Source organism: Nannobrachium achirus, assembly GCF_963921795.1.
Source record: "Nannobrachium achirus genome assembly, chromosome: 8".
Taxonomy (NCBI): domain Eukaryota; kingdom Metazoa; phylum Chordata; class Actinopteri; order Myctophiformes; family Myctophidae; genus Nannobrachium; species Nannobrachium achirus.
In genome coordinates this window covers 22,880,021-22,898,822 of record NC_137817.1, presented here as the reverse complement: position 1 = coordinate 22,898,822, position 18,802 = coordinate 22,880,021, and the positions used below count along the sequence as shown (strand labels likewise).

At 40.8% G+C, this 18,802-nt stretch overlaps 1 protein-coding gene across 2 annotated transcripts; it reads right to left on the bottom strand.

The window, feature by feature from the left end:
* Positions 1 to 1,051: 1,051 nt before the first annotated feature.
* On the bottom strand, positions 1,052 to 17,902 carry poldip2 (polymerase (DNA-directed), delta interacting protein 2). Of its 2 annotated transcripts, none has more exons than XM_080731470.1 (11): positions 17,697 to 17,902; positions 12,662 to 12,743; positions 11,479 to 11,576; positions 9,617 to 9,716; positions 7,505 to 7,580; positions 7,146 to 7,253; positions 3,856 to 3,992; positions 3,080 to 3,106; positions 2,674 to 2,799; positions 2,379 to 2,458; positions 1,052 to 2,275 (listed from the first exon to the last, which is right to left on the bottom strand). In XM_080731470.1, exons 1-11 carry the CDS (start codon positions 17,882 to 17,884, stop codon positions 2,161 to 2,163), a joined length of 1,137 nt encoding a protein of 378 aa, XP_080587596.1. In that variant the 5' UTR covers positions 17,885 to 17,902; the 3' UTR covers positions 1,052 to 2,160. The 2 variants fall into 2 exon arrangements, with proteins under 2 accessions (XP_080587596.1, XP_080587597.1); XM_080731471.1 differs by having other exon boundaries at positions 12,662 to 12,737.
* Between the last annotated feature and the right edge of the window lie 900 nt (positions 17,903 to 18,802).

Here is an 18,802-nt window from a genome sequence, read left to right as displayed (position 1 = left end):
TGTTAATACCATCATTTATCTATTTCATTGCAGATTAGGTTACCATCCCTAACTCTTAAATTCAACAAATTCTTTCAATTGACTAAAACGTGTTTTATTTGATGGCCTTCCTGCCCTGGCATTTGTGCCCTTAAAATGGACAACACCAAAGGCCAAATGGCCTTGCCCCTAAAATGACGAAATTCCAGGCCTGACGAAATGTATTAAATATTTATATTTCTGTACATGGAAGCGAAAGCAGTGGACAGCAGAGGGAAAGACAAAGTATGAAAGCTGAGAGGGAGACTGTGTAGGGGAGACAGCTGTAGGAAAGATGTAATGAATTGGAGGGTGTGGGAGACAGGTGGTAGGAAAGCTGAGGGGAAGGAAGTGTAGGAAAAAGATTTTATATAGATTTCATATACATGCATCAGTGACTGAATTACTGAGATCGCCGAGAGGGAAGCTTCAAAATAAATCCCGACCATTTGAATGTAATTGTAAATTACTGTTACTAATATTAAATTATTGTATCAATGTATGGATATAAACTGCTGAGTTATTGAATTGGACTTTGTCCAAAACAGATTAATCAAATTATATATTTTTTTGGTGTGTTTCGGGATGTGAAAACTATGTTGGAATGGAATTTCTTGGTCAAAGTTCATTCTTTCAATGACACAATGATGACATAGTAGCCTATACCCTATATTATTAGGATGAAGTAGAATAATAGTATAACATTTGTGCATTTAACATTTCTTTTCTGCAGAAACTAATAATCTAAGATTATCAGTAGATGGCTTTTTAGAAAAGCAAATGCTGAAAAGTTACATCATTCAGAACGGCATAATTATCAGCCTGCCTTGAACTTCACCTTAGCAGATTATCATTTGGATCAATAATTAAGGCAAAGTCAAATGTTGCATTAAAATCTAATACTTACAGTATAGTTGTTAAATTATATTGTTCCATTCCCATATGTAATGTACCCTTCAGATACATGTTTTTGTGAGTTTTTTCTCAGATGGTACATTCAAACATGTAGGAAACAATTAGAGCAATGGTTTGTTTTTCCTTTAATTACATATCTATTTACAGTAGTACATAAACTATCACAGTTGTTTCAAATCACTTATCCAAAAAAGTTTGTTCATTCCTCAGTCCTCACTGACAAACGTTGGGTTCCAGGACCAGGTGACAATATATTTTTAAAACATGACACACATCCAACTTGTGTCTCAGAATCTCAAGTCTCTTTACTTCAGTGCAGGATGCATGTCCTACACCAGAACTGAGACCATCATCCTCTTCTTCTCCACCAAGGCTGTCATTACACACTTTATTTAATTCACAATCAACTTATCCACATGCAACTTGCCTGAATTAAACACTCTTTTCCTCCCTCCTCTGCCACAAAAGTGTAGCAGTGTCGCTTGCCCAAGATCAGTGAGCAAGCCAGTCCTATGTCCAAAGTGTGAATTAGGCTCAACTGTCACATACTGTATCATCATGTATACGTTTGACACATCTAAATCAGACTTGATGGGGCAATACTGCATACACCTTGGATACAATTAACCCTGCATTTCGAAGCACTGAATTGTAGTTTTTCACAGATCTTGATGAAGCAGACTGAGAAGAAAGGAAGCTTTTTAGATTGTTGGCATTTCACAGTTGCAATTACAACAGGTTTCCCCGTTCACACCAGTGCTGTGCTGAGCTGAGCTTGATGGTCGGTTAAAACTGTTGAACACATGAAGCCCATTGTGGACCGGGTCAGCGGTCAAACATTCCCTCTATTCATTGCTTGTGTGGCAATTTTACTCACCACACTAAATAGGTTGTGTGGACATTGCTCAACAAGTTCAGCTCAGCTCAGCAACGTGGCTCAAAAACGTCTCCATAACCTCAAGGTCGACTCAGACACACACGACTGCCAAAAGTTTTTCTGCCCTAGCCTACTTCAATTAATGGTGCACTGCAGAAAAGTGCACTATTAAAACGGTTCCGTGTTTGGATACATTACAAAAAGGTAACTTTTTGTCCTTCCTTAAGCCTACCCATGCTACATTTAAGAGCAAGGTTGAAGCAAACGGTACTAGGAAGGAACCAGAGAGCCATGGCCGGGACTGATGCTGTGAGTCTAAGAGCTTTGTAGCCGGGAGAGCCTTGTTGCAGTTATAGGGTGTAACCAGCAGGGGGAGCTTTGTCATCTTTATTGCTTTCCAGGGAGAAAGGTGGAATGCGCACATCAAAGTGGGAGCCGTCTGTCCTCTCGATGCGGAACGTACCCCTGAAAAGTGAGAAGATTACAAATGTAATGAGTCCCTGTCTGACCTAAGTGCCACAATTCCATGTGAGACTGACACTTTGTGAATGTGAAAGCACAAACTCACCACATATGACCACTCGGGGCTTGCAGGGACACATGACTGCTGTACTGAAAGGCAGGCTGCTCTTTGGACAACACTGGCTCCTGCAGTTAAGACACAATAATGAAGTTAGTTGCGTGAAGGCGCTCTTCACACAACTCACTGCAGGTTTCCCCTGAATACTGAAACGGTTATTATATGAAATCCTGTGACTTTATGCCAAGCTGAATACGTGTGGACTCCTGGATGATCTTGGGCATGGGTATGTGCTGACAGGTGTGCGTGTGTGTACTGTAGGAGTGCTTGCAGTTGTACTGACCCTGCCCACCACCCCTCGACCTCTGACCGTCTCCAGGGTTCCTGAGAGGCTGAATATCCTCCAGTGTCTCTCCCTCAGTTGGACCACCTCATTGCCCATGTTCTCCAGTCGTATACAATACCGCCACTGTGGAGGCAGATACAGATTTGAACACATACACTACTGCATCCTTACTGATGTATTAAATGTTTTTAGTTTTCTTTTTTGCGTTATTGTAATCATGTGTACTTTCTGTTAAGCACTTGTGCTTAATTTCTGCTCCTTAAAGCGCTTTGAGCTTTCATGTCATGAAAGGTGCTATACAAATAAAGTTTATTATTATTATTAGTAGTAGTAGTAAGGCTTAGGTCTAGTAAATTAAGCAATTGACAAAAATGCCATTTCCCACAAATAGTCAGCTACTCACCCAATACACATGGGAATTCTGGGCCTCCTAAGGAAATAAAGGAAATACAAAAATAATTAACAAGGATCTTAAATTAAAAAACAATACAGGTAAATAGGACATTTAATTTATCTTTAAAAGTAAGTGATGTTTTCTGATAAAACAAAAAAAAGTGAAAAGGTTTTAAATGTTTACATTGAAGAAGCTTTAGATGAATAGTCATCAGCTGTAGGGTAATGATTTTTAGATTGATATTCCTATCATTTTCTTTCTAGATTGATATTCCTATGCATTTGTTGTATTGTTGTTGATTTACCGACATAATATCTTGCTTATTATATTGATGTATCACCTGCTTATTGTAAATCGCTTTGGATTAAAAGTGTCTGCTAAATGCCTAAACTGTAAGGAACTGTAGTGTGTACATTGTATTTGTGTAAGTTTGTTTATTTTTAAGTAATATATTTTACCATATGTACTGCCATTTGTGTGTATGGTGGGTGGGGTGAAAAAACAAGACGATAAATATTTTTGAGAACTGATAAATCAATAAACATGTTTAAAAATAAAATAAAAATGTTAAAGCACCATATTCTGATAGTAATAGATAGTTAATTGATATAGCATTTGTTCAGTAACATTGGCATCCCTGTCTCTCCAGCTCTTTGATGAAACATAAGAACTAAATACAGAGAGGGACACATTTTGTGTGCAGACTGTGCACACATCCCCCAGTTGACCCAAGTCAAGTGCACCTCTATGAAGTTTTAAGTCAATGTACTGTCCTGCCTCTTTACCCTCATGCCCATGTAGAAGGGGATGACAGTGACTCGGATGTTCTCTGTGGTCTCTCTGTGCACGTCTGACAGCTCCAGCCAGGGGTGGTTCTTCTCCTGCCATGCCTTCAGTGTGTCTCTGGGTATGAACGGAGGAGCTACGATGAACACACACACACACAAAAATTAGTTGTTTCAACAATTGTGCCGGTAGACAAATGGCACACTTTCAATTACACGAGTCAGTGAGTGTGTTTGTGTGCTCATTGTACTGTAATATAGAGTCATCAGGGGCCTGTTTCATGAAACCTAGATTATGGATAAAGCCTGGAAGCCGGAAGAATTCTGCGGTCTTTGGTTCCATGATTGTCACGATCAAGGAATCTACGATAGATCTCATGGGATTTAAAAGGAATAAGTGAACTCGCATTCAGCCTGGCTTTAAAATCCTGGCACGACAAAGTCGCTCCTTCACAGGCTGGCTTGGCGTTAGTGGAACGGGACAAACCAGGCTGTACGGAGCAGGCTTTGTCAAATCTCGATTTGGCTTAAATCCTGGATTATTTCATTCTGCTTTTGTGAAACAGGCCCCAGATTGAGGTAAATAGTTTGATTTACTAAAAGGGTTTACTACTGCAAAATAGTATCAGTTTCTTATTTTTTGGGTGTCTGTTCAAAACAGGTCCGATTGCTAATTTCTGTGAAAGTCCATAAAACAAAAACTAAACAACAACAACAAATCCAATCATGTGGATCTCGGCATCTACATTGGAATGGCGGTACTCCAATGTTGATCTTGAACTTCTCCGAGTCTCCAGCCTGTGACTTCAGTCGCCTACGACTACAAATTTGGGTAATGCCCAATCTGAGTCCCATTGCCTAATGCCTACTGGCATTGTGCACTAGAAATCTGGCACTTATCATTACAGCTGCTAGTGAGATTAGCTCCAGAAATAGCCTCCTGCAACCCCCAAGAACTGTAGAAATTCAGGTAACACAGTCTTTATCTGAGTTTAACCTTAAGTACTAAATGGGTGACACAGATAACAAGATATGAAGATAACAGAAACAGATTTAGAGGATTATATGACAATTAGGCCAAATGTATGCTCCGTCGCACAACGGTGTCGGACGCATGATATAGCAGACATACAACCAGTAAGACTCCCTAATCGGGAGATAAGCGACCGTAGGTCACTTATCTCCACAAATAGAGCAAAAATGTGTTTTTCCAAAATCCTCCTGAGCATGTTGATGACATGAGTGTAGACATACTGTGTAGTGATTTTCGTGATTTTAGGGCAAAATCTGAATCGGCCTCATGGTGGCGCTAGAGGGCCATGTGAGAAATGAGGGGTGGGGTCTCCGCGCCACCAAGGCGGACGAATAGGTACCGGCCCCGGCTCTCCCGGTCGCTCCTAGCCCGAGTTACGGCATTTTATGTGAGCTGCAGTGGCAGGGGGTCCTCCACTGGGGGCGCCACCACTTTTGCATCCGTTCTGGAGCACCAGGAGTGGGTGGTCCCCGGGAATGCCCCGTGAGCAGCCCCGTTGGGGTGGTCATTTGGTACTTTTTGCACATGTGCTCATTTTTTACACTTGGGGGTCCCCGAGGGAGCTGGGGGTCCCTGGAGCTCCGGGGGTCCTTGGAGGTTGTAGTTTGGCAGGTAAGGAGTGTGTGTGCAAAATCTGGCATGGATCGGGGCAACGGTTGCGGAGATATGAGCAGGGCAAAAGTGTGACGTGTGACGTGTGTGACGGACGGACGGACGGACGGCCAGACGGACACCTCGAGCAGCTTTCTGTAGTAAGTGCGACCTACGGTCGCAATCACACAAACTCACATACACATCGCAGCGCATTATGAGCTTGTAGGTGGGCAATGTTTGACCAAGGGGCAAGTTCCCCTCGCTGGAAATGGAGCTGCTTCCGGGTTCTCTGAAGCAGCCATTCCAATAAACCCTTTTGTAAATCCCGCCCCATTCTGCCCTGTTACTATGATGGGACATTAACCCTGGGCAGATTGTTTTTATAGTGGAAGTGGATGGGATTTTTTTCCCCTTCATAGCCTCATTACAGCTATATAAAGTACCAAAGGAAAAACACCTAGGTGATATTAATAAAAAGGGAAGACAAAGGTACAGTAGTTACATTGCAAAACAGGGGGTTTACCCGAAAATATATGTTTTAATGTGTTTAATCCCAGTGGGACAGAATCCTCTTTGCAGATTCTTTTATAGTGGAAGTGGATGGGATTTTTTTCCCCTTCATAGCCTCATTACAGCTATATAAAGTACCACAAAAAACACATCTACGTGATATTAATAAAAAGGGAAGAAAAAGGTACAGTAATTACATAGCAAAACAGTAGTTTTCCCCCGAAAAATAAATGTTTTAATTAGTTTAATCCTCTGGATCAGAGATAGAAAGAGAAGCGCATTGCATCTTGGGTACTAGGAAGAGGACAGAGAGAATGTTTCTCCTCACATAATAGGCTGGCTTTTCGTAATTCTGCCCATTTAAATTATATGTACCCAATCGTGACTCTTAGACCATTGATAAGGTACATGTGAACTAGTTTGTTGAAGCTTATTCGTTATGATGAGCGAGATCGCTTGACGCTTGCCGTCGCTATCACCGTACCGGCCGATCTCCGTGTCGCGCACTGCGGACAGTTTTTGAAAGCCTGAAGCAACATTCTCCACTGCACAAACTCCACCCCCGATAGCAAAAAGTGAATGTTTTTTTCTGGTTGGCCAGTCAGGGAGTCTCAGGGACCAATCAGAAGGCTGACAAACGGTCTATTAATGTCCCAGCAGATGTAGCTGTTCGGTACCAAAAAACCTTCAGCTCAATGGGAGTCTATGAGGATTTGGTGAACTTTACACTTTATTTTCTTATTAATAATCATTTTCATTAACACTATGTTTTCAGTCGATAGTTTGATAGTTTAAACGATCGTGGTCACGTTAATTTTAAAATTAATTATAAAGTATGTTTCTAGGCTTTGTATTGGCTATACAGAGAGGAAGACCCGCCCTCCAGCCAATAGCATTCACTGGGTACCATTTCAGGAGCGGATATAGAAAGAAGGCGGATTTGCACTGGAAAAATAGGCTTCATTTACGGCCTGTAAAAACCAATGGCGTGGCTCTGTCCATTTATATTTTTACAGTCTATGTGTTCGACACCGTGATGGGACGAAGTATGAATTGGGCTTTAGAATGAAGGTCAGTGGGCATGTAAACATACCCACTGACCTACCCACAATTGTGACAGTGTAGTGAAATTAGATGGATTGATGAGGTTTACATTTGGCAGGGTTGAACACGAGGAAGCGTTCGAACAGCTCGTGCTGAATGGGGATCTGCTCTGTGGAGTTGTACGGCAGGATATCTTCATGACTCACATAGTCCAAACCTGGAGAGAACGAGATGCATCCGGAAACAGAGACACATTGACACAGGAGATCAGGTCACTGGCACACTGTTTACATAGTGAAGATATTTCAGGAGATAAAAAACTGTTTGGACAATGTACAATACTTTGTCAAGCGTTTTCCCTGGTTCTAACAGACTTTCAATGATCGTATTCAAATGCTGGGATTAATAAATAAATAAAACATATACATAATGTCCTTTGTTTTTTACGAAAGGTAGAGCTCGTCATACCTGGTATGGCATACAGAGCTCTGCTGTCATCATGATTGGCCAAAAACGTCACTGCTTCTGTCTGGGATCTCTGAGACTGTCAACCACAACAAAAACACACAGTGTCAAATTACTATCCATAACAGTAAGAGGACAGAAGGTTTTTTCTTTTTTTAGTGGAGGAGCATTTTGGATATCATTCCAGAGTTAGCCGCAAATTGCAACAGTAGATTCAAAAATATATATACAGTATGTTCTAGGGTTGCAATACCTCCCATTGTCAGCCAATGCATCCAAACAGTTTCTTTGCTATCTGAATGACAACGTCAAACTCACCAATATTGGGGCTGTATGGAAAGCTTGAAGTATCTTCTTTCTGCAATGGGTTTTGTTTCATAAAGATCCGCCATTGACATGTTAGGTTAGGCTCGAAGCCTGGGTTTCCGAGGCTAGGGCTCCACCAAAAAGACGCCGTCGTGCCGGCGTTGGACGCCGTCAAAAAAAGAACCGGAGCGAATTTGAGCGTCCGACGTTGACGTCGGCACTGGAGAACCCTTCATTAATTAAAACGGGAGTGTTCCCAGCATTGGCGCGACGCTCGACGTGCCCGGTGGAGCCGGGGGGTTATGAGCTACTTTCTATCAAGGAATTCAGTTCAGGTGATTATTTTTGGAAGTTTTGAAGCGCTTGTCTTCAATAACACACAATGTCCTGCTGCCTCCTGCATTATGTGCAATTTAGAAACATGTGGTACGCAAGACCATTGAGTGATTTCCCACGAGCGCTTCCAAACTCCAAACACTTAGAAAAAGAATCACCTGCATTGAATTTCTTGACGAGTAGCTCATAACATGTCTACGGTGTATTTTTATGAAACAAACATTTTGCAGATAGGAGGATAATTCAAGTTTTCCATATAGCTGCAATGTTGGTGAGTTTGACGTCGTTTAATACAATCAGATTGCAAAAAAAAATGTTTGGATGGATTGGCTGCATCCCTAGATTCAACATATTAAAAGATATCTAGTGTTGCAATTTGCAGCTAGTCCAGAGTGCTCGCACACTGCATTTATAATTGATGGCCAGGACATTAAAATCCGCCAGTATATATATACTTGTGTAATAAAGTTCGACATTCGCAGGCTTCTTTAGTACATTGTGGTTTAAGTGTAGCGAAATTAAAATACAAAAGTAGTGTCCGATATTTTGACTTAAGTCCAACTAGCCTGTTGATAATAAACGGCTGACACATTTGTACTTTTAAGGCTACAGTGTTACCAAATAAGTATGGTCACCATTTTACTCAAACCTGTTGTGAAATCAGTACTCGCTGCTTGACCACAGGTCAGGACCAGATTTGCGTGTGACCATAAAATCCTTAACAGTTGAGAGAAAATAATAACATAGAGAATAGATCCTGACCTCAGCAAAACAATTCATTATCAAGGTTGTGCATGTTTTCTGGTTAGTACACAAGTAACCTTGGTAACCAAACGGTTCCTGAGCCATGTGGCCATAGGTCAGGAGCATACAGTATCTTCTGTTTCTGTAGGGTGAGGCAGCTTGGTGTACAAGTACACCACCCTGGACATGACACTAGTATGTCACAGGGACTTACCCCCAGTCCAACCCTTGATGCTAAATGCCAAGCAGGGAGGCATTGGGTACCATCTTTATAGTCTTTGGTATGACTTGGCCGGGGGATGAACCTTGACTGTCTTAGAGTGGACACTAAGCAGCACAAGGCCAGTGAGCTGGTGCATTCTGGTGCATTAAGTACTGGTCAAAAGATTTCCATTTTAAATCTCACAAGAAATCTTTGTTTGCTGAAAGAATCCAACAGCGTTTTCTTTTTTTTCCTTACACATTTCCAGAGGTCAAAGAGAGAAAACAGCTTAAACAAGATGAGGTGAATATAAATCCCCATTTCCACCCACATCTTTAGTCACTTTTATGTAAATGTAAAATAATCTACATTCAAATAACATTATTTCCAATGAAGGTAATTATTCATTCAACCAATCAGAACCATTTCACAACCTGTTTCAACTTGTGACTCACTGGTTGAAAAAATTAAGTTTCATAGTTCTGCTTCAAACTGTACTGAATAAATGAAATGACGCAGTAACTCACAATGTGAGGGCAGTCCCTAGTGTCGATGAGGACCTGGTAGTAGGTGTGCGTCTTCCCCTTTACCTCCTTGGAGCCGTGGGCCCCTGGGGGCTCTGGTTTGCTAGAGTAGAATAAAGACACAAAGATATGAGTTCAACATATCAAACTCACACAGTCAAAAAGCATGTGCTTGTGTTCTGATCTGCCATTTTCGCGATTTTTTTTTTTTTAATTTTTTAAGAAATGTACTATTACTTTGTGGAATATATATATATATATATATATATATATATATATATTTATATACTGTATATATATTTCTTAATTACATTATTTATTTATTTTTCTTTCTTTTCTTTTGTGTATGTTTTGAAAGCACAAGTATTTAGATATGTTAAATAGTTGCTTCGTAGAAAAATTCAATTGATAATGCACATAAATAAATAGTATTAAATTACAAAACCTAGTTCTGAAAAAAACCTGCTAGACCAGGTATTGTAATTTTATGCATTGGCAGAATGTATAAAACAAGAAAACTTTGTTTGCGTTCATTTCTGTTCTAAAAGACAGACTTTGAGACTTTCACTTTGCAATGTAAGTCAATGGGGAGGCTATTTTAAAATAGCCAAGTAACTGCAATACCCAAACCTCTACCAAACTTAAATTGTGCTTTAAACTGTGGTGTCCTGTGATGACTGGATGGACCTACTAAGCTATAAGGATGAGTAATTAATGTTACACTCTTTACAATAACACCTAAATACAAGGAGCATACCTTTGTGGGGTTGAATTGGCAACTCAATTACAGGCGTGAATCAAAACAGCATCCCGGTTTCGACAATGGAACAAGGGGGGAGCGCTTGTTTTCGGTGGAGATGACGGAGGCATGCCGGCGTTATATTATAAACACAATCTGATCTAGCAATCATGACATAGGCTATTTATTATAATCACTAATTCACTATGAAGTGTCTTTAATTATAATTAAAGTAAAAATAGTCAAATAACAAACAAGGACAAATTGTTCTGCCCACAACCTTATCAAACCAAAATGCCTAAACTACTGTAAATGTAGGCCTATTATAACTATGATAATGGTTCTTAATTAGTCCCAATTATTAACTCATTGACTGCCAAGGCCCGAGTTTCCCGAGTTATTACAGTAGTCCCAGGCTGCCACAGCCCGAGTTTCCCGAGTTGGAAGCCATTTTGATTTTTTTTTTTTTTTTTTTTTTTTCAAAAAATGTTTTTATAAAAAAAATTCTAAAAATGCCTCAAATGTATTAGGCATGATCGCAATTGCGAAATTGCATGTTTAGCCCCATAACAAACACATCTTTCAAAATGTCAAAAATGGCTGTTTTGTCTGACTTTGAAGGCTTGTATCTCATGAATGCCTGAACGGATTTCCAAGCGGATTTTTTTGTTTGAAAGCTGTTAAAAAGTACTACACATATGGTGCATATATGGTGCATGGGCGTGCACGATCCGTGCACTAAAAATTGATCCGTGCACTAGAAATTTAAGAACGTGGCATCCTGGTACTTGGCGGCCATCTTGAAAAGGGCATTCAATGAGTTAAGTATAATACTTGACATTATAATATAGAATGTTTATGATTATATATGTTATGAAACATCGCATAGTCGAGCGTTGCGACGGTCGCATGAGCCGACTCAGCGCCGTTACCGACTTATGTGCTGTTATGGACAGAATAGTAAATCTTCAGCCCCCCAAATTTCGTCACCTCCGCGCGGTCCAGGGGAACACAATGGAGCGCTCCCTACCTCCGGTTCAGCCAATCACAAGCTTCCACTGCCGATACCGGGATGCTGTTTTGATACACGCCAATTACAGTAGTCTTGTGTAAGATGTCTGTTTACCTGTCGGACATGGGAGGGGTGACATCTCTGTCATAGAGCCGAGCATGCCAGGGGAACAAGACAATGCCTCTGTAGCCAAACACACTGTGGAGGAACAGCTGAGGAGAGAAAAACAACAACATGGAGAGTGGGAGGATAAGTCCTTGTAGGCTTAATGTAAGATGATGTTTAAGATAACAAACACCTGGCTTGGTGTGTTTAGCCCATTGAATGTAACACGCAATATACTTTTACTCTTACTGCAGACCATTTTCCAAAGAATAATGTGGTTTGTTAGAGAGAGAGGTAGAGAGACAGAGAGCATTTAAACGTGCTTGAGGTAGGTACACTTCAACACATGATATTGTATATGTAAGTATTTATAAATTTTGTTATGTAATTATGTGCAGATTGATTTGAAAGGTCAAGCCAAAGTCTCTGCACAAATGTCTGGACAACAATGAACATCAAGTCAATTATTCAGGAAAGTTGTTATGATTTAGGAGAGAAGGTAAACAAATGCTAAATATAAGAATAAAGCTATGCAGGTCTATGTTTAAGTATGGTATGGCCCAAAGCTGTGAATAAACAATGACATGTATTGATGCTGGTACATCATTTGATGATATCTTTATATTACAAAAGAGTAAGTGATCTACTTCCGGGTCATGTATCGCCAACTTAAATACCAAACCACTTGGCCAAGATGTACTACATATGTACTAAATATAGCTTAAAAATTCAAACACCCATGTCACCTTTGCAAGATGTCGTTTCCAAACCTCTGTATACAGTTGTATTCGTTATTACCCTCATATTTTGCCTCTGTATAAAATAGTCCGCCGGTCAAATATGTCCGACCGGAAACGTGCACTGCGGCACAATAGTTCCGCCACAATAGTTCCACCCCCCAAATTTTTTTTTTCTTTTTTTTTTATTAACTTTTTTTTTTTTTTTTTTTTACTTTTTTTTTTTTTACTTTTTTTTTTTTTAACTAGATGTGAGCGGCCCGAAGGGCCGCGACCCTCTAGTACAGTACATATGGGATGACGACAACCTGAACCTAGCCTATTCATGGGTTTCATTTGTAGTAAAAAACGGTCATGTTGAGGACCAACACATGAATTTCAATTTGTCAGATTGGCATAGAACTAATCTTCATAGGAGACGCTCATTACGCACGTTTGAACATTCATTCTCTTACCTGTCCCGTTTCATATTTGCCATGCTGCTTCACTGCCTCAAACACTCCAACTGTCTCCAAAACTTTCCCCTCAGGCCTGTTCCTGCCAAAAGCCGGCAACACCATTACAAACAGCAGTGTACGTGTAAACAAAACAAATGAAATGAACTGTTATGGAAAAAACAGCAACAACATAATATACAGTAGGGCAAACCACAAATAGATCAGATTACTTTGTATGATGAGTTAACAGCACTTGCACAACAACAATGCTCTTTGGTGAAGGTCTTAGTCCCTCAAGGACCGTATATTGGAAATCACACACAACAGCTACTTTTAAATCATGTTAACATAAGTCATCTTAATAAAGAAATAAAATCCCCCTGACTCCAGTCGTAATCGCAATCAGAAGCGATAGGCTATCTGACAAGATTGAAGAAAACACCTCAACGTGTCAGAGGTCAACAAACAGAAAATACCACTAATCTCTATCCCTTCCAGCCCCAGCCACACAAACACCACCACTATCAACAAGACACAGACAACAACAGCTGGCAGACTTCTAATACATGTACATCACATGAATACCTCTCCGCTCTCCTCTGAGCTAATCTGTACAACAGAGATGAGTGTGGTGTGGGTGGGGGGTTGGCAAGGGTAGCGAAATGGACAGGAGGGATTTATTAATACATAGTAAATTTGTTTCAGATTATTTTTCATATCATTCAGTGCATATCCCCCTCGAGGATTAAGCCGTGGACAGCTGACCAGACGCCAGTGAGGTGTCATTACTGCTGCTTGGTGGTAGGTCTGAGTATTGGATTAGAAATAAATACAAAATAAAATGTTGTTGAAAACAAAGTCTTACATACATACTTACATAGACTATATTTTCTTGCCATTTTTCTCTCCATAAACCCAGCTTAGATCAAGTTAACCACATGATTAATAATAGCATTTTGTGTGGCTTAAAAGTTGAGATTTTCAGATTTTCAGTTGATTTAACAAGGACAGAGGGCCGTATGGTTGACTTCGCTTTATTGATCGCTAGACGCGCCATTCTGCTCAAGTGGAAGGATGCTGCCCCGCCTGTGCTCAAACAATGGCTTCACGCTGTAATGTCCTGTCTGGAACTCGAGATGCTGAGGTTCTCAATTGCTGGCTCTGAAAAGAAATTCTACAAGACTTGGGGCCCTTTTATGATGTTCTACCATAACACTCAAACGGCGTAGTGTGGCGCTTACCTGCCCTGACTAACCCAACACGCAACAAACTTTAATATTTCTACTCTGCTTCCTTCTTACTTCCTTCTTCCCTTTCTGTAATAATCTTTATTTTAATTTGTTTGTTTGTTTCATTGGAATCTGATGTGGAACCGTCCTGGGGATTGTGGGTGGGGGGAGGGAGGGAGGATAGGGGTTGGGGTTTTTCACTCTCTTAATAATGTACATTGATATCTACTGATGATGTATTCACTGATTTGAGATTGTCTACCCGCCTCTGGGTTATTTCTATTTGAAAATTTAATAAAAAGATTTGAAAATATTTTCAGTTAATATCAGAGCTGGCCAACTTCAAAAAGTCTCAGAATAGTATATGAACAACAACAACTTGTACTTCACCCTGTATAGGGGTCATTTTCACTCCCAGGAATACTTGACCTCATATTCAAACTATCTGGGCCTGGCTTTAACCCCTTCTCAGCACATTTTAAGACTGTGCTCTTTTTTGCCTACAATATGAACAAAATCAACAAACAAAATCAAATGTAAATATAGCTCTACCAGTTGCAAAGAATGGCACATGCCGAGGCAAACAATGTGACCCGTGGCCAAGACAGCCTTGCCAACAAATAGAGGCACTTATTTTGCCACACTAGCCCTTACCCGTTCAAAGATATGAGCTCCGAAATGATGTGCAGTGTGTGGGTTATGGGATGTGCACTGTGCACACAGTATATGAGGGATGGAAAGTAACTTTAACTGGTGCTTGCATGCTAATATGTAGGAGCATCAATGTAAGAAATACCCGTTCCATTTAACGGCTACAGAGATACTGTGTACCGATCTGCATGATTTTTGGACAACATCTGTAACAGGGCCAGAACCCCCCCCCCCCCCCCCCCCCCCGTGTGTGTGTGTGTGTGTGTGTGTGGGGGGGGGTTTGTGTGTGATTGTGCTAATGGCCTGAACAACAGCGCCCCTCCCTTAACATGTGTGGTCACAAAAGGTACTGTAGGCTAAATAGATATAGATACACCATAAAAATGCGAATATACAGCATACGATTTGTGAAAGTGACAAACGGGCTTCACAGTTATGTCAGGTGTGTTCATATGCTGATGGTGATGCGATTTCAGATCAATTGCTCAAGCCACCGAGGAGAAACGCTGTTTCATACAGACACTCACTCAGACAGACATTCGCAAAATTATAGTATAGATAGCTTACAGTAGGGTCAGTGGCTGCGAATTACAGGGAGCTCAGGCAGCTCCCCAGAAATCCTTATTCATTTGAGAAATGTATGAAATCAACCATAGGGGCATAATCCAGTGTGCTGTGCAGATTCGATTTTGTCTGTTTATGTTCTTCTGTCAAGCACATGGGTTTTACTGTTGTGAAGACACCATTAGGACAGTAAGAGGTGGCAACAGATACCATAAGAAAAGTAATGATTAAGTCACAGCAACAAGCTGGTGCTGAATTTCTACTTTTTATTCTCTAGCCATGGAGGCACGCGCGCGCACACCTTTTTCACACAGTCTCACACACTGATCTAAATGTGTTTATTCCCTCAACCCATCAGGAGAAGGCAGGTAATTAGACCCAGTGCTTGGCCCATAGCATAGTCATTCTCTTCCTTTCCACTGAACTCTCCTGTCACTGGTGCCAGTTCTGAGCTACTTGGCAGAGACAGTAGGCTAAAGGCTGGTATGTAAATCATCCACCTACACACAATGAGGGATCGCCACCCAGCAAAAAGTTCAAATACAACAAGAGAGACTCTGAGAAGGCAAAATCCTTCCATGTACAAAGAGCCTCGGTATACTCCCTGAGGGAGTGGGGGAAGTTGCTCGGGATGAGGGGATGAGGAAATCTGGAAGTTGGAACCGTTACCCCCGCGACCTGATTCCGAATAAGCGGTTGAAGATGGATGGACGGATGGAAGTCAAGAGCAGCAAGCTTTTTGTCAGCTAAAACTGTAGGTCTACAGTGCACCATTGCTGCTGAATAATTTTAGAGTTTATATGTTTGCATTATACATATCTTTAATAACAGCATCAAGTGCAACCTACCAACTATCCCGGTTACTAATGACAGTAGTACTCATTTTATTCTGAGGTGGGCAAACAATGTATTTCTTTCTTCAGTCCCTGATCTTGGAATGACCTACAGACCAGACTTAGGCCTAGACTTACTGGCCTAGCCAATTCCCTTGAGAAGGTTCAAAAGGATCACTGTAGAATAGATGTAATCACCAATACTTATTGTTTGGAATGGATGTTTACTAGCTCTGGTCCAGAGTGTCAGTTCTCACTACCCCTTTGTTTAGGTGAGTAGCGAAGTAGTTTTGTTTAATTTGACATAAGTTGAGCCCTCGTAGGGCCTGGTCCTGTCTGAGTCAGCCGCCTGTCAGAGCGTTAGTGAGAAATCGCTGATGCTCTGGACCAGAGCTAGATGTTTACTAGCCTCTGTAGGTCCATATGTTTCGTACATGTTGGAGGCTACATTTTGTGCATTTCTACTTTATGTAGGATTATTAGTTTTTTTTCTGCTGCATAAAGTGTATCCCTTTGGAGATTTTATAGCACAGATGTGAACATGTATTCTGCAATTTCTGCCTCTTGGCCAGTGTCCACTTGAAAGAGACATTGTCTCAATGTGTTTTTACTGGTTAAATAAAATACTCATTGAGCTGATAACATAGCACTGGTCACTCACTGTGGTCAGGCAAAAAATAAACAACTGCTACATTGTTTATAGTGCACTCAAAATGGTATGGAGGGAGAATGCACCAAACCCATGCATGCAGTGTGTGGATGCTCTTTCCCCACTAATGTTATATGTTTAGTCTATTGTTTTTGTTGAATAACTATACACGAGCTATGTCTTAATGAATAGTAACTTATAGAATAGTAGCTTAAAGTTATTACAAATCTGTTCCAATGAAATTGTAAGCATTTCACCCATGCCTCGGATCATTACGTCAGGTAATATATTGAGCAACAGCCAGAAGTTACCATTCCATGCAAACCATGTCTGCCGGGTGAACACAATTCAGCTGAAATAGCCTACATATATTTCAGTAAGATAACGATGATGAGGTTGTTGTAATATATTGGAACAACACGTTCCTGGTAGTTAGTAGTTTGCACGCTGTCAAAACTTTCAACGTGTCGCTGAATAACGGAGTATGGGAAGCATGCCATCTTGAAGTCCAGGCAGACAACACAGGCTAGCTACAAATAGCTAAAGTCGTTAGCATATGTTACACTGAAATTGGTGACCTGTCTAATTATGTGGCCCAAGAGGTCATTGTAGGATAAATGCCTCTGCACTCTGAATTTTCCCTCAGCAAGCAGCTTCACCATACAAAAACAGAGCAATTTAACAGTAAATCAATTGTTTTTAAACATGAAACTTTAAATTGTTGTCTGTGTTCCCTACTCCTAGTCAACACAATGCCTGGGCAAACAACCAACCTCACACAGATGCGCACATTTATTAGAATAGGCAAGTGAACACCTCACAAAACACAGACGGCAAGGGGGTATTGGGTCAACTCACCTCAATGAGCTATTATTATTTACTTATTTTAGCTACAATTTTAATTACAATGTATTGCGTTTAGCTTTAAATTTGTGTTATTTCTACTTTCTACAACTGCGAGGAGCAAAATAATTCGTGTATGCGGTTGGGATGGGGGGAAAAAAGAAAAAAATCTGCAAAATTTCAAGAAACTATAGTCGCCGAATTCGACAAGTAACCAATTTCGGCGTATCCCACCCGCTGTCGTTAGCAGTGCTATCACTTCATAAGAGGACGGACACTCTTACCGTGACGACATGAACCTGGTCTGTTGGATAGTGCTGGACAGTCCGCAGGACAGACATGCTGGTATTCGCGGTCTGCACGCCTCAAAGCCACAACTGCTGTCAACAATACTGAATATTCTCTGCGTGTGTTTCTTATTGTATCTGCTGACTGTCGTCAGAAAACCTCTGCGTAACGCGCAGGCAGCCATCTTTCTCCTCCTGCTCGTCCCATGCGCACACACGTGACACAAAAAGCCAGCAGCATCGCTTATTTAAAGCCACCTTCCTTCTTTCAGTTATCAAAACATAAACAAATATTCACCAGGGGTGGAAAAACTACTCACATTCTTTACTTTGTAAAAAGACAAAGTATCAATACTGCAATGTGGAAATACTCTGTTACGACGTAGTCTGGGATCAGTTCACTTTACGGGGTTTGATCCGGTCGGGAGCGGAAACCACTTTACGTCATGTTGTAGTCCTAGACGGACTACTCTTTGGCCGGAACTATCAACCGGATTCAGTTTTAACCCAAAATATTCCCCTGCACCCAAGGACATACTTTTAGGGCCGACCTAATAAACACCTTGATGAGGCGTAGTTTTGCTTTCGAAAAATTCGTTTGGTATGTGCATCTTTTAATCCAACTCGTAGCGACTGCAAGACTACGTAGGCTACTCCAGCATTTTAAAAGGGATTGGGGAAACAAACGGAGGGGACCAAATCAAAGCGACGCCGCTTCTTCTAGTGGTTTCCGCGCTTTAGGCGGAAACCAAACGGTCTGTTGTGAACGAACACCAGGCTCTCTCCCGGGAGAAAGCCTGGTAGGCGAGGTTAGTTACGACGTAGAAATCCGGAATTGAAAATGTACTTGGATAAAAGTATGAATTGGCATCAAAAAGTACTTGAAATTACCAAAAGTAAAAGTACAAAATGTTTAAAAATAGCAGATAATACAAGCTCACAATGCGTCACGACAGCCTTTCTAACAAGAGATAAACTCAAGATTAAAGAACATGATATTCTAAATGGTTAAAATAATTGGCACCGGGGGTTGTGTCGCCTTTGGCGATATAACATCAAATTGTGTTGCTTTGATTCATTATTTCAGTCTCTAAAATAAACAA

What these genes read in the sequence shown, in the direction of transcription:
- poldip2 (XM_080731470.1), bottom strand. Translation starts at nt 17,884, where the DNA reads ATGGCTGCCTGCGCGTTACGCAGAGGTTTTCTGACGACAGTCAGCAGA. An exon ending in AGCTCTGTATGCCATACCAG is followed by an intron (nt 7,254 to 7,504) that starts GTATGACGAGCT and finishes CGTTCTCTCCAG; the next exon opens with GTTTGGACTATGTGAGTCAT. An exon ending in GTCGAGGGGTGGTGGGCAGG is followed by an intron (nt 2,459 to 2,673) that starts GTCAGTACAACT and finishes TCTTAACTGCAG; the next exon opens with GAGCCAGTGTTGTCCAAAGA.